The sequence below is a fragment of the Saccoglossus kowalevskii genome, chromosome 14, assembly GCF_978046115.1.
Source record: "Saccoglossus kowalevskii chromosome 14, keSacKowa6.1, whole genome shotgun sequence".
NCBI classification, from domain to species: domain Eukaryota; kingdom Metazoa; phylum Hemichordata; class Enteropneusta; family Harrimaniidae; genus Saccoglossus; species Saccoglossus kowalevskii.
This window is the reverse complement of record NC_140654.1, coordinates 29,394,810-29,411,602: the sequence shown is the minus strand read 5'-3', so window position 1 is coordinate 29,411,602 and position 16,793 is coordinate 29,394,810. Positions and strand designations below refer to the sequence as shown.

The following is a 16,793-nucleotide window of genomic DNA, read 5'->3' as shown; positions in this document are numbered from 1 at the left end:
CTAGACATGAATGTTTCTCTTTAAATCCCTCCCTAATGAAACATTCCATAAATCTGTGTCAATATTTGGCCGTGCAATAATCATACTTACAGTAAAATTTGTCAAACTGATTACTATGGCAACGTCTGTATCATACGATATCAATTCAAATGTTCCTTCATCCTGCACATGCAATGACGATAATTGCATCTCGCCAATGTTACTATGGATACCAAGACTGGAGTTAGAATCAAAGGAAACATAACCACCATCAAACACATACAGATCTTTGATACCATCAACCTGGAAAGTGAAAAGTTATAAATATTAATTATTACATGTTTACTGTAGTTTACTTTGTTGCAACCTTGAAAGTACTTGATATTTCCACTGTTGATATGCAAATAACACAGCAATAATAAGTCTTCAGGATTTTCTTTATAAATTTACGCATTTTTGAGATTTTACTGTTCGAATGTAAAAACAGACAGCACATTCTGGTAAAACACAAACTTAGACCTGTTCAACAAACCAGAAAAATTACACAAAATTGCTATGACTTTTCGTTTTCTATAGTTGTATTCTACAATTTTGGATGAACACAATTTTAATACCCCTTTTTAAAATTCTTTACAGTACTGATTCAATAATGGATTTATTTACTTAGTGATCACATGACCAATTGAGGGTTGCACCAGATATAACATTGATTTTTATTTAGGGTAAAGTCTGGGCTTTCATGAAATATATATAGATTTTAGAACCCTTCAATAAATTCAAATTGGTATATAACAAATATTTCAGGTTAAAAAGCTAAGGAATGCATGGTCTACAATGCACATGATATTGGTGAGAATATTTTCACTAACATTTAATTGTTCTTCCATAACCAAAAAATTGATTGTTCAAATACCCAAATTCAAATAATCAATTTAATTATTTAATTAATTAATCAAATTCAAATGGGAAAATAATCAAATTCAAATGGGAAAATAATCAAATTAAATTATTTTAATTTTCAAATTGATTCAGTCAAACACTCAAATTAAATCAATCAAATTAAATTATTCAAATAATCATTCACATATTCATTGTTATATATGCATATTCAGAAACCAAATTAATAATTGAAATCATAAATCAATGTTGGGTAATCTTCCCAGAATGCAATGCACTAGAAACAAAATAAATTGCACACCTTCCCTGATGACTTCATCTTTACATTTTTAAAGAACGCCCTCTGGTGGTAAGTTAGATGGCCTTCTTCATAAATCCTCATATTGACAGGAACGTCAGCATCAGCAACATCTACTGTAAAACTTTGAGCATAGCCAACATGTATGTGTCCTGAAGGTACATAAAAAGCAACAAATGTTTCAGGTTAGAGATACATGTATTGCTCAGCAAAAATAATGATAGCACCAAGGCCTAGTGAGATATGGGGAGGTAACATAGGTATTCTTTGTATTTATACAGGGTGATATGCAATGATGATATTGTACTGCTTCATGTACTAGTTGCATGTACATACCATTTGAATTTATTCTTACTAACTGTTTATCACAGAACTGAACAGACACTCTCATGATTTGATTGTGTAAAATGCAAACAACATGCAATACACATACCGGTAAAGTGAATATGCAAGAACTAAAAAAAAACAGCCTGAGACAAAATATTTTCAAAATAACAAAATCAATTCTTTTGTGAGATACATGATTATTCATTGCATTGCTGTGCACCCTGATCTTATAAATCAAACTACATGCTGTCTATGATCGTATGACTAAAAAATCTATGAATAAAGACTAGTGAATCGGTCAGGAATATTGTAGGTGAGCCTCACATACAGGTCAGTCTGCGTATGCGAGTCTCCATAGTTTTGTTCAGTCAACCAAGACAGTCAATTGGTGCTGACACAGAATTCTGTGTTGACTAAGTAGTTACATAGAATTATGCAGGCCACTTTTTGTGTCTACTTGGAATCGTTGAATAAGGCTACTAGTATATAAATCACTGCAGTCACACACTACATCAATGCAATTCTTTTCCAAATCCGGTTTATACCTGTTTTATCACCATGGAGATGACCCATGTACACATCCACTAGGGAAGTCAATGAGTTCATTGACATGACAGCTAACTGTGCACCACCTAATATATGTGTTTCATTAAACCAGTAACTATTGGTACCACTTGGTGTAGATTCAATCCATGTTATAGCAGAATCCAACTCTCTGTATTTATATCTACAATAAACAGAAATAGTGAGAAAGGAAAAACAACAAAAAGCTGCAATTTGCATAAAAAATCAAAATAGTAGCACAAATTTTATGGCAATGAAATCAAGTTATGAAAATGACAAAGTCCCCAACTGGTACTTTTTCAAAGTAATCTAATAGCCATTCGAATGAAAAAGGGTGATATTATGTGTGCAAGAAAATATCATGTCAATAATTCAGTCATTAATTTTTAAGTAACAAGTCTGGGAATGGATTAGCAACACACACAAAATAAAGCCAACGTACATAGTCACCAGTTGGCCATTTTACGCAAATCACAAAAACAGAATAGTGTACATCAGTAACCCACCATGAGTGGTTCAGACAAAAAGCATACATCTCCCATTATGACTTGTCTTTGTTTCAACTGATTGTTTCAAAAATTGCTTCAGAAATGTCAAAGAAATGATGTCAAGCTGTCAGATGCACTGACATTGATGCACGGTAGAACAAAACCAAAAACATCAGTTCCTGTTTTGTACAACGTCCACTTCACACCCACATCAACTTTAAAAACAAGCAGTCTCTCGACTGAGATAGCTCTGCTGTTAGTAATGCACATTTCAATTGAAGATATCATCACAAAATGAACAAATCTGAGAACGGTCCACCTGTAGTACCTATGTGTATGATATCTTACCAATTGGACTTGCGATTTTCAAAAAGAGATCGAAAATGTCAATTTTTACCAAAAATGACAAAAATATTCATCAAAATTAGAGAATTGAAGATATCATCACACAACTAACAAATCTGAGAGAGATCTGCCTGAGGTACCTATATATATAGTATCAAAGCAATCAGACTTGCAGTTTTTAACAAGAAGTCGTAAATATAACTTTTTACCAAAAATGACAAACATATTCATCAAAATTAGAGATTTAAAGATATCATCATGAAATGAACAAATCTAAGACAGGCCTGCCAAAGGTACAAATACACCAAGTATCAATATCAATTTTCTACAATAAGAATTGTAGTTTTCAAGAAGAAGTCGAAAAAGTAAAAAGTTGACACAGAAACCAGACACCGGTGTACAATAACTCATATGATAAGCTCTGCTCGACAAAGTTGACAGCGGAGCTAAAAATGACCAGAAACTGTTTTTTTCTTCCTTATAAGTGAACAGTAAATGCAAAAGACAGTATAATGAAGTAATGTGGAATACAATATTTATTGTATTACTGTACCTGTGATGAACTTCAAGTTGCTCTACATAGAATTCCACTTCAGTCAAAGCAAAGAATCGACAGTAGCAAGTGTGAAAACCAGTTTCTGTGTAAAGACCTTTCAAGTCTATAGTAAATTTATCCGCTTCTCGTCTCAGGGGAATATCTAAATACATCCCTTGAACACAAGATGAACTCTGCTGGACATAGTTTGTTGTCACTGGGAATGAAGCATCCTCCAAAAAGCCAGTAACCTGGAAAATAGAATAAATAGAAATGAGAACTGGCATGAAAGTAACAGAGGACAATGGAGATGATGCATGGGCAGTAAAAATGAAATGCAAATGGCAACTGGAAAGGGTAAAGGAGAGTATGGCCACTATTACAATATTACCAACTAAATTAAAATCAAAAGGTAATTTTTTTATCATGTGAAATTGCAGTAACCTTTTTTTGTGAACTGTAAAATTTTAACTTTTTGCGACGCCTATTTTAGAACCAAATGATGGCCTTCACTCCAGCCTGATGCTAAAATTTTATGATGCCTCAATTTGAATATGTATGATAGGATAAGTACCTATATGTTTATTTTATAAAAGATGACAATTGTTGACTCAAAGGGTTAAAAGTTAAAGGTCAAAGGTTAGGGTTATTATTACTTTGATCAAATAAGTAGTGAAGGACTGAAAGATACCTTAAACTCTGTTGGATAAGCACAGTATGGATATATTCTGATGACATTGACATGATATACATCATGTAGTTCCACTGTCAGTGTTATAGTCTGTGTTGTATAATGAGGTTTGGATAGAAACCATTGTTGTGGCGAATCTTGCAGCGTCTGATCAAACAAATAACCAATAGAATATGATGATGAATCTGGTGCTTCTGATGACACAATAGTTATTCCATTAGCAGCTGTGTACGTGGCAAGGCCTGTATACGACGCATCATCATTGGTCAAATCTAAACGTCGACCAACATTCTCCATTTCATCCCAGTAACCATAGCGACCTTTGTTATCAACCAGTAATTTACTGTAACCGTCACCGATGTGTTGTAAATACGCAGTACCAGCAGCGCCTGCTTCAGCTGTCTCTTCCACTCTTCCTCCATACACATCAAACTGTCCATTATAGAAGCCCTGGGTGACATTATTTGAGTAATATGCAGCGATTCGTCCGCCTGATCCACTGCCAGATTTAGGTAGATCACCAGTACCACCAACACATTGGATTTTACCAGTATGGCCACCTACAAAATTGAAATACATTAGTACATTGCACAACAGCTGCAAATCAATTTTTTTTTTTCAATCCATGTATTACTCAATCAAAATGGTCTTTGTGGTAGCAAATTACCACACATTGAATGGGTTGAATGATATGATGGTTATACTTTGCAAATGAAAACACTAAGACAGCTCAAAAATCAATTTTTAGTCAAGCTATTTGCATTGCTATTATTTTACTATGTACTCCCAGATTATTTTTTGCTCACAATGGGGATAATGTTTGATTTAATATTTGTAACATCTACAAATACGAAATATATAGGTAATTTTCTTCCAATTAACACTGGTGTAAGTCTGACTACTTATTAGACTGTATATATCTTATCTTATGATAATAAAAGCTTATGACATACAGTTGAGCTGTTAACTGTGAGCTGAATCATATCCATGACATTGACTGTAGCATAAACACTATTAAATATAAACAGGACTCAAGACCAATTAAGAATCTCTGGTCACACTAGCCTGACTCCAATCCAATCCTAATCACAGATACATGTACATTCACATGCAGGTAAACATCATCATCTATAGTGCAATGTTTTTGTTTTTTATCAGTCTGAAAGTAATTTATAACTGAAATATAATGTTATTGGCTTCTTACCCATTAGTGCTCCTGTATGTATTGTGATGCTGCCTCCACTGCCTCCGCTATCACCATTCAATCCTGGATTAGTATCAATGTCTAAACTATTAGCTGTCACTTTACCATCTATTTGTAGTTCATGTATAACATCAATGTCAAGGATACCACCACCTGTATTAGAATAGACACAAGTTATTACTCTAGTAGTATTGGTCATTATTACCGCATAAGTAAGGCAATACCTTTCATTGTGGCAAACAACATAGATTGGAGTTTGGCCATTATTGATTAGTCATGGTTGGTATAGATTATTCCACTCAACCATTATTTGTAATGGTCATCATTGTAAACGTTATTACAGATAGTTGGCCATTATTTGTATTGGTCACCATTGTAAAGGTTATTACAGATAGTTGGCCATTATTTGTATTGGTCACTATTGTAAAGGTTATTACAGATAGTTGGCCATTGTTTGTATTGGTCACCATTGTAAAGGTTACTACAGAAAGTTGGCCATTATTTGTATTGGTCACCATTGTAAAGGTTATTACAGATAGTTGGCCATTATTTGTATTGGTCATAATTGTAAAGGTTATTACAGATGGTTGGTCATTATTTGTATTGGTCACCATTGTAAAGGTTATTACAGATAGTTGGCCATTATTTGTATTGGTCACCATTGTAAAGGTTATTACAGATAGTTGGCCATTGTTTGCATTAGTCACCATTGTAAAGGTTATTACAGATAGTTGGCCATTGTTTGCATTAGTCATCATTGTAAAGGTTATTACAGATAGTTGGCCATTATTTGTATTGGTCACCATTGTAAAGGTTATTACAGATAGTTGGCCATTGTTTGTAATGGTCACCATTGTAAAGGTTATTACAGATGGTTGGCCATTATTTGTATTGGTCACCATTGTAAAGGTTATTACAGATAGTTGGCCATTATTTGTAATGGTCATCATTGTAAACGTTATTACATAAGGTTGGCCATTATTTGTAATGGTCATAATTGTAAAGGTTATTACAGATAGTTGGTCATTATTTGTATTGGTCACCATTGTAAAGGTTATTACAGATAGTTGGCCATTATTTGTATTGGTCACCATTGTAAAGGTTATTACAGATAGTTGACCATTATTTGTATTGGTCACCATTGTAAAGGTTATTACAGATAGTTGGCCATTATTTGCATTAGTCACCATTTTAAAGGTTATTACAGATAGTTGGCCATTATTTGTATTGGTCATAATTGTAAAGGTTATTACAGATAGTTGGCCATTATTTGTAATGGTCACCATTGTAAAGGTTATTACAGATAGTTGGCCATTGTTTGTATTGGTCACCATTGTAAAGGTTATTACAGATAGTTGGCCATTATTTGCATTAGTCACCATTTTAAAGGTTATTACAGATAGTTGGCCATTATTTGTATTGGTCATAATTGTAAAGATAATTACAGATAGTTGGCCATTATTTGTAATGGTCACCATTGTAAAGGTTATTACAGATAGTTGGCCATTATTTGTATTGGTCACCATTGTAAAGGTTATTACAGATAGTTGGCCATTATTTGTATTGGTCACCATTGTAAAGGTTATTACAGATAGTTGGCCATTGTTTGTATTGGTCACCATTGTAAAGGTTATTACAGAAAGTTGGCCATTATTTGTATTGGTCACCATTGTAAAGGTTATTACAGATAGTTGGCCATTATTTGCATTAGTCACCATTGTAAAGGTTATTACAGATAGTTGGCCATTGTTTGCATTAGTCACCATTGTAAAGGTTATTACAGATAGTTGGCCATTGTTTGCATTAGTCACCATTGTAAAGGTTATTACAGATAGTTGGCCATTATTTGTATTGGTCACCATTGTAAAGGTTATTACAGATAGTTGGCCATTGTTTGTAATGGTCACCATTGTAAAGGTTATTACAGATGGTTGGCCATTATTTGTATTGGTCACCATTGTAAAGGTTATTACAGATAGTTGGCCGTTATTTGTAATGGTCATCATTGTAAACGTTATTACATAAGGTTGGCCATTATATGTAATGGTCATAATTGTAAAGATTATTACAGATAGTTGGTCATTATTTGCATTAGTCACCATTTTAAAGGTTATTACAGATAGTTGGCCATTATTTGTATTGGTCACCATTGTAAAGGTTATTACAGATAGTTGGCCATTATTTGTATTGGTCACCATTGTAAAGGTTATTACAGATAGTTGGCCATTATTTGTATTGGTCACCATTGTAAAGGTTTTTACAGATAGTTGGCCATTATTTGCATTCGTCACCATTTTAAAAGTTATTACAGATAGTTGGCCATTATTTGTATTGGTCATAATTGTAAAGGTTATTACAGATAGTTGGCCGTTATTTGTAATGGTCATCATTGTAAACGTTATTACATAAGGTTGGCCATTATATGTAATGGTCATAATTGTAAAGATTATTACAGATAGTTGGTCATTATTTGCATTAGTCACCATTTTAAAGGTTATTACAGATAGTTGGCCATTATTTGTATTGGTCACCATTGTAAAGGTTATTACAGATAGTTGGCCATTATTTGTATTGGTCACCATTGTAAAGGTTATTACAGATAGTTGGCCATTATTTGTATTGGTCACCATTGTAAAGGTTTTTACAGATAGTTGGCCATTATTTGCATTCGTCACCATTTTAAAAGTTATTACAGATAGTTGGCCATTATTTGTATTGGTCATAATTGTAAAGGTTATTACAGATAGTTGGCCATTATTTGTAATGGTCACCATTGTAAAGGTTATTACAGATAGTTGGCCATTATTTGTATTGGTCACCATTGTAAAGGTTATTACAGATAGTTGGCCATTATTTGTATTGGTCACCATTGTAAAGGTTATTACAGATAGTTGGCCATTATTTGTAATGGTCACCATTGTAAAGGTTATTAAAGATAGTTGGCCATTATTTGTATTGGTCACCATTGTAAAGGTTATTACAGATAGTTGGCCATTGTTTGTATTGGTCACCATTGTAAAGGTTATTACAGATAGTTGGCCATTATTTATAATGGTCACCATTGTAAAGGTTATTACAGATAGTTGGCCATTATTTGCATTAGTCACCATTTTAAAGGTTATTACAGATAGTTGGCCATTATTTGTATTGGTCACCATTGTAAAGGTTATTACAGATAGTTGGCCATTATTTGTAATGTTCACTATTGTAAAGGTTATTACAGAAAGTTGGGAATTATTTGTATTGGTCACCATTGTAAAGGTTATTACAGATAGTTGGCCATTATTTGTATTGGTCACCATTGTAAAGGTTATTACAGATAGTTGGTCATTGTTTGTATTGGTCACCATTGTAAAGGTTATTACAGATACTTGGCCATTATTTGTATTGGTCACCATTGCAAAGGTTATTACAGATAGTTGGGAATTATTTGTATTGGTCACCATTGTAAAGGTTATTACAGATAGTTGGCCATTATTTGTATTGGTCAGCATTGTAAAGATTATTACAGATAGTTGGCCATTATTTGTATTGGTCACCATTGCAAAGATTATTAGAGATAGTTGGGAATTATTTGTATTGGTCACCATTGTAAAGGTTATTACAGATAGTTGGCCATTATTTGTATTGGTCAGCATTGTAAAGGTTATTACAGAAAGTTGGCCATTATTTGCATTGGTCACCATTGTAAAGGTTATTACAGAAAGTTGGCCATTATTTGCATTGGTCACCATTGTAAAGGTTATTACAGAAAGTTGGCCATTATTTGCATTGGTCACCATTGTAAAGGTTATTACAGATGGTTGGCCATTATTTGTATTGGTCACCATTGTAAAGGTTATTACAGATAGTTGGCCATTATTTGCATTAGTCACCATTGTAAAAGTTATTACAGATAGTTGGCCATTATTTGTATTGGTCACCATTGTAAAGGTTATTACAGATAGTTGGCCATTATTTGCATTGGTCATCATTGTAAAGGTTATTACAGATAGTTGGCCATTATTTGTATTGGTCACCATTGTAAAGGTTATTACAGAAAGTTGGCCATTATTTGCATTGGTCACCATTGTAAAGGTTATTACAGAAAGTTGGCCATTATTTGCATTGGTCACCATTGTAAAGGTTATTACAGATAGTTGGCCATTATTTGCATTGGTCACCATTGTAAAGGTTATTACAGAAAGTTGGCCATTATTTGCATTGGTCACCATTGTAAAGGTTATTACAGAAAATTGGCCATTATTTGCATCGGTCACCATTGTAAAGGTTATTACAGAAAGTTGGCCATTATTTGCATTGGTCACCATTGTAAAGGTTATTACAGAAAGTTGGCCATTATTTGCATTGGTCACCATTGTAAAGGTTATTACAGAAAGTTGACCATTATTTGCATTGGTCACCATTGTAAAGGTTATTACAGAAAGTTGGCCATTATTTGCATTGGTCACCATTGTAAAGGTTATTACAGATAGTTGGCCATTATTTGCATTGGTCACCATTGTAAAGGTTATTACAGAAAGTTGGCCATTATTTGCATTGGTCACCATTGTAAAGGTTATTACAGAAAGTTGGCCATTATTTGCATTGGCCACCATTGTAAAGGTTATTACAGAAAGTTGGCCATTATTTGCATTGGTCACCATTGTAAAGGTTATTACAGAAAGTTGGCTATTATTTGCATTGGTCACCATTGTAAAGGTTATTACAGATAGTTGGCCATTATTTGTATTGGTCACCATTGTAAAGGTTATTACAGAAAGTTGGCCATTATTTGTATTGGTCACCATTGTGAAGGTTATTACAGATAGTTGGCCATTATTTGTATTGGTCACCATTGTAAAGGTTATTACAGATAGTTGGCCATTATTTGTATTGGTCACCATTGTAAAGGTTATTACAGATAGTTGGCCATTATTTGTATTGGTCATAACTGTATAGGTTATTACAGTGGGTTGTTCATTATTTATATTGGTCATATTGTATTGGGTAGAATTGGTATAGGTAATTACTGGTATTTGACCATTATTTGTATTTGTCATTAATGATATAGGTTAATACTACAGGTTGCCATAAAATTTGGCCAATATTGTTATTATTACTGATGAGGGAATGAGGGTACCTATTCCAGCTTTAGATCCTGCTCCACCACTGCCAAAGCAGTTTGGATACAATAATCCACAGTATGGAACATTTCTTTTTAATATACAAGTTTTTGGACCACATCCGCCTCTTCCTCCCATTCCACCATGTGATGCACCTGAATTACCAAGTTTATGCTTGATACCAGCACCTGTAAGAATAATAATCAATGTGATGACATTGAGCAGATTTCAAGGATCATTTCTTTCACAAGAATTGACCTTGTCTGGTTGACCACTAAATCAATAATTAATTTTAACATTTAAAATTGAATAAGATAGTTGTCATTAAGTTACATGTTTACATGTATGACTCAGCAAATCAGGAAACACCTTGTTTGTTTTTTAAGATTTTAAATTGTAAATGACACTGAATTCAGTTTATTGAATTGAATTAATTAAAACCCTTTTGAATGTCATCATTGTAAAATTATACATATTTTTTTTTTAATTTCTTTGTTAACTTTGGACCAAATGAAAACAGGTTTATTTTGTGAAAGGTGGCAAAAGTTTACTTTGCAATTGAAGTGAATGTGATATGCAAATTACCTGAATAATATGCACAGATGAAACACAATGTGATAAAAGTTTACTTTGGCATCTAAAGAGTTATGATATGCAAATTACCTAATTAATATGCACATATGATAAATTAATCTATTTTGTGAAAGGAGACAATAGTTAACATTGGCATTCAAACAGCTATAATATACAAATTAGCTAATTGATATGCACATATACATAAAACTATTTTGTGAAATTTAACATAAGCTTACATTCAAAGGATCATAAATACAGGCAAGATCAATTCAGTGAATTATTTACCTGGTCCATCACCAGCAAGGTAACCACCATCATCAGCACTTACATGTCCACCATCATCAACAGTCATAAACAAAGAGTCAATCCTCAGGTTCTTACCATACACTTTGCCACCACCTTCTACAATAAGTTTACCAGTTTGTAAGTGGTACTGTTCAGGATGCGCAAATGGACTTGATGCGTTTATTAGACTCTGGGCTTTAACTATCACTGTGCCATTAAATCGATAATTCAGCCATTGCATTTTGTTAGTGGAACCAGTCAGGAAAAGTCTGAGTTCACCGCCATTAAGAAGCTCCATGTCATGCACATGATCAAGAGTTCCTTCCATGTGTACAAAGACGCTGCTGATTTCTGTATTGTGGGCGAGTCCTAGATAACCTCTATGATAAACATAAGAATTGAAAGGTGTGTCAATGTAATCCCTTTTTAGGTCCATGATTTGGTTAGGACCCACGTGTACATAACCGCTGCGATCACCAATCATATGTTTGAAGTGAATAGAAACACCAGCATCATATGGTTCTGTTAACACTGCAAGGTGGGCATTACTGTGAATCTGCAGCTCCTCGAACTGGTAGTCAAGAGCTCCACTGGCAAACACATGCACCTTAGACTGGGGAAGAATCCACGCTTTGAAACTATCTTGCGAAATGTCTGAATAGTTTCTAATAAGATCAACATGATGACTGATTAGGTTATTGTTCTCTAATAACAGTGTCCGGTGTTCATGAAGCATGTGATAAATAAATACTGTACCAGGACCACCAGGTTCACCATCACTAATTTCATCATATCCACCATGCGATTGAAAGGTGCCGTGATAGGTTGTATTGTCCCAGAAATATACAGCAATTCTTCCACCAGATCCAGCACCCCCTGTACCAGACATGTACTGGGCACCACCATTAGTTGTTATATTCCCATCACCTTTAAAGTACAGGAAGTACAACCAGAGACTGCCACCACTGCCACCACCACTATGTATGTTACCAGCACTGGCACCATCTGCACTAATAACACCATCAATCCATGCTACGTTAGTGACATTCACCCAGACCAATCCACCTCCCTGCCCACCTTTATCCCCTCCTCCAGAACTACCAAGATATTGAGGTTCATACAGATCCCCATAGGGCTGACCAGTCAGTTCAGTACCAATACCATGGCCGCTTGTCCCTCCATGACCTCCACCAGATGACCCCAGTAGGCTATCATGACCTTTACCAGTATTGACCTCGGTAATGTGCACGTCAGTTGATCGGTAACCAGTACCATCCGCATTTAAAGTGCCACCATCATCAATAGTGATATTTTCAGTTGTAATCATCATGCGAGTGACATGAAATCTACCACCCCCTTCAATTATAACAGATCTTGTTGTTAAAGTCATTTCCAGGTTTTCCATCGGTGACTGAACACCTGTAATACTAGCAGTATCTTGAATCAAAATACGGTCAAAATGGAAATGATTTGGTTTAAGAAACTCAGTTTGTCCACCATACTGTAAAGCTAGCAGTCCATCATGGTGCAGTGTAATGTGATCAACATGTGCCAGAGTGCCGTGTAACCAGATACTGACATTGTGAACAAATGTCTCTGGTGCTAAACCAAGATATCCACCTGAATATACCCGGACATTAAATGGCAAGTCTATCTCATCACGGTGTTCAATTTTGAGATCCATCGTTTGATTGGCTCCAATATGAAAAGTGCCTGAACGATCTCCAATCATGTGCAAGAAAAACAGAGAAGCCTTTGAGTGGGTGGGATTAAGAACAGCCACGTGAGCTGCTCCATAGATCTGTAGTTCTTCAAAAGTGTAATCATGGGTACCACTTGCAAGGAAATGATGTCCAGACTGTGGTAGTATCCATGTCCGGCAGCCATCAGATGTCAAATCATTGTAGTTTTCAATGATATGGTGCTGATTTCTTGGTTCAAGATGGCCATTGCCAATTATCAGTGTACGGTGCGTATATACCATATGGTAAATGAAGGCAGTACCACCACCACCATTCTCAGCTTCCTTATTATTTCCGGAATGACCACCTCTAGAGTGATAGTTGAAACCAGTAGATGTTTCATTCGTGACAAAATATATGGCAAGTCTTCCTCCGCCTCCTCCACCACCTGGATCGTCTGTATTATTTGAGCCATCTCCGCCATCCACAGCAATTCTACCATAACCTTTGATTACACTTGCATACATCAAAATACTTCCACCACTACCACCACCTCCTCCTTCTGCATCTGCATGGCCACCATTAGCTGTAACTTCACCATCAATATCAATAACACCTGTGACATTTAACCAGATAATTCCACCTCCTGTGCCACCCTGCTCTCCATCATGGCTGAACCCACCAGCACTTCCAAATACATATGGTTCGTAAAGGTCACCATAAGCAAAGCCACCACCCACTCCATTAGAATGAGAGCCACGTCCACCGCTTCCACCGTGACCAGCTCCGCATCCTACGCCCAAATCACTGTTGGGTTGTCCGATATTGACATCACCATGCAATGAGTCTCCACCATGTGTTGCGTTATTATGGTGAGGTTGATATCCTAGACCATCGGCTGCTAATCTACCACCTCCATCTATGGTGACGTTCTCTGACAGTATAGTCATCTTTGTACCATGCATAATTCCACCACCTTCAATGATAAATCCATTTGTGATGAAGGTTATCCCAGGGTCTAAAATTGGATCTGTTTCAGCACTAATGAAACCTTCATCTTGAAGACGTACATAATCAAATTGATATGTGCTGAATGGTTCACCAGTAGTTCGTCCTCCATGCTGTAGCCATAAAAACCCACCGTGATGTAGGGTTAGATTTCTTATATATGACAACATACCGGCCATGTGTATTTCAACACCGTGTACAAACGTGGTGGGTGCCAGACCAAGATGTCCATCAAAATACACATGCACGCTGAATGGAAGATCTATCTCTTCTCTTTCTAGATCTAATTCTTGTCTGTTATGGACATGAACCGCACCGGTGCGATCACCAATCATATAGCGGAAAAACAGGGTGACAAGATTTGGTAAACGTGGCAGGAATATATCAGAATTCTGTGCACTGTGGTAAAGGGTTGTGTCATTGGGATTGAGAATGGCCAAATGAGCACTCTGATAAATTTGTAATTCTTCGAAATGATATTCATGATTCTCATTGGCAAAACGGTGACTTCCAGAGTTTGTGAGTATCCATCCTCTGCAGCCATCCTCAAGAAGGTTGTCCCAATCAATAGATTTACGTCTAGGTTGCCAACCGTTGTTCTCCAGAAGTAAAGTCCTATGATCCTCAACTAAGTGATACATAAATACGGTTCCTGGTCCCCCGCCCTCACATTCATTACACGCTAAGTCACCTGGTGCACCACCATGTGCTTCATAAGAGAATTCCTCAAATGTGGAGTTATCCGAGAAGTATAGCGCAACTCTACCACCAGCCCCTCCACCACCATCTCCAATTCCATCACCGCCATTGGCAGATATCAGACCATATCCAGTCAAGTGATATACATGCATCCAGATACTACCACCACTGCCACCTCCGGAGTTAGTCTCCCCGCTTATACCATTGACAGATACAACACCATCAATCTGTAAGGTGTTGGAGACATTAAACCAAATACGCCCTCCACCACTGCCGCCTGCTGTTCCACCACCAGCGCTACCAAACTGCTCTGGTTCATAGATATCACCATAGGGTTGCCCAGTCATACTAACAACTGTGAAAAATCAAAATAAATTCTTAATTACTCTATAACTATACTATGAAACATGTCTATTTCCATTATCATACTACCGGTATATTCACAGCTATCGATATCCACACTGTATCATATAAAAACGATTACCATTATTCGTTGAGCAATGACTAAAGATCTAGTTTTTAATTAGTGGCATTTTGAAGGGGTGATCATTTTGCCAAATGTGACCCCGAATATAAAAATTGCGCAAAAGTGGGGGGGGGGGTTGACCAGGGGATGAGCAGTAATACATCCAGCAGACATGACAGCCAAATATGATATGTATTCACTGGTTATGAAAGCAGTCTGAGGAATGAGATAAATCTTGATTTGATAAATCTTAGAAAAATGAAAAAGTTAAACCGTCCATCTACATGTACTAGTAATCTTTAAGTACATATTACGACTCAACCCTCCAACCTTTACACTTTCATTTTGATAGTATTATTAAATGGTATATATTCTTCTAAATGGTATATATTCTTCCAATGTCATAGTAATAAATTACCTGAATAATCCCAATAATTACAATAAATCTCACCTTTGCCATGTCCACCACTTCCACCATGTCCAGCACCAGAGCCATCACTAGATGTGTATCCAAGACCTATGTTGATCACTCCATGTAATCCGATATTTTGAGTTCCATTTGAAAACACTGCTGGGCCATGATTAATTGAGTATCCATGTCCATTAGCACTGAGCACACCACCAGCATCAATTGTTATATTTTCAGATCTAATGTAGAGATGGGTTCCTTCAACTAAACCGCCACCATCAATCCAGAAAAGTCTTGTGGTGAATGATATTCCAGGATCAACGACCGGGTCTGCGATCATATGAATGTATCCTTGATCTTGTACATGTACTACATCAAAGTTATAATTACTTGATGTGGTGTCATTTGTGTGTCCTTCCTTCATTAACGAGAACCTACCTCCATGATGGAGCGTCAAATTTCGGACATGAGCCAATACACCACTCAAGTATATAGTGACGCCATGTACATAGGTATCAGGTGCAAGTCCCAAGAATCCTCCTTTGTATACTCGTACATTAAACGGAAGATCAATGTTATCTCTAATAAGGTTCATGGTTTGGTGATTACCGATGTGTATAGTTCCTGACCTGTCACCAATCATGTGGCGAAAATGAAATGATGCTTCCCTATCAACTGGATCGGTCAGAATAGCGAGGTGAGCATGGCCATAAATCTGTAGTTCGTCAAAATGGTAGTTATGGTCACCTGAAAAAACATGTGGTGGCATTAAGCTGACATCACAATAAAAGCAATATGCACCAAGCATAGTAAATCCACATCAATAATTCAGTACTTTAAGCAAGTAGTTATAAATATGGGTGGTTGATATCATTTTAAATCCATGAAATATGTGCAATCTACCACCTAATGAATGGAGGTTTTCCTGCCATGTATACAGTCGTAATCCCAATCCTTGCTATATCACATCAATAATGACACCAATTTATTTATTTTTACCAGAGAACATATGATCCGCAGAAGAAGGTAAAATCCAAGCCCGACTTTCATCCTCTGACAAATCATGATAACTTTCAATTGCATTCTCATCTTCTCGAGGTCCATTACCATGGTTATCAACAATCAAAGAAAGGTGATCATATTCTGAAATGATTAATGAAAAATATTATAGCTACGTTGTTTATCTTCTTTGGTTTGAAGACATCTCATCCTTCTTCAAGTTGGTTTATTAGACT

At 35.9% G+C, this 16,793-nt stretch overlaps 1 protein-coding gene across 1 annotated transcript in view; it reads right to left on the bottom strand.

The window, feature by feature from the left end:
* LOC144342564 (uncharacterized) overlaps positions 1-16,793 on the bottom strand; it is a 46,926-nt gene continuing 30,133 nt past the window's right edge. Inside the window, exons 27-36 of the mRNA XM_085507591.1 lie at positions 16,558-16,701; positions 15,601-16,305; positions 11,295-15,038; positions 10,451-10,621; positions 5,329-5,481; positions 4,125-4,684; positions 3,452-3,684; positions 2,047-2,228; positions 1,178-1,326; positions 1-282 (exon numbers count right to left, since the gene is read on the bottom strand). Of these exons, the coding sequence (XP_085363717.1) occupies positions 1-282; positions 1,178-1,326; positions 2,047-2,228; positions 3,452-3,684; positions 4,125-4,684; positions 5,329-5,481; positions 10,451-10,621; positions 11,295-15,038; positions 15,601-16,305; positions 16,558-16,701 (6,323 nt within the window). The remainder of the gene's footprint in view (positions 283-1,177; positions 1,327-2,046; positions 2,229-3,451; positions 3,685-4,124; positions 4,685-5,328; positions 5,482-10,450; positions 10,622-11,294; positions 15,039-15,600; positions 16,306-16,557; positions 16,702-16,793) is intronic.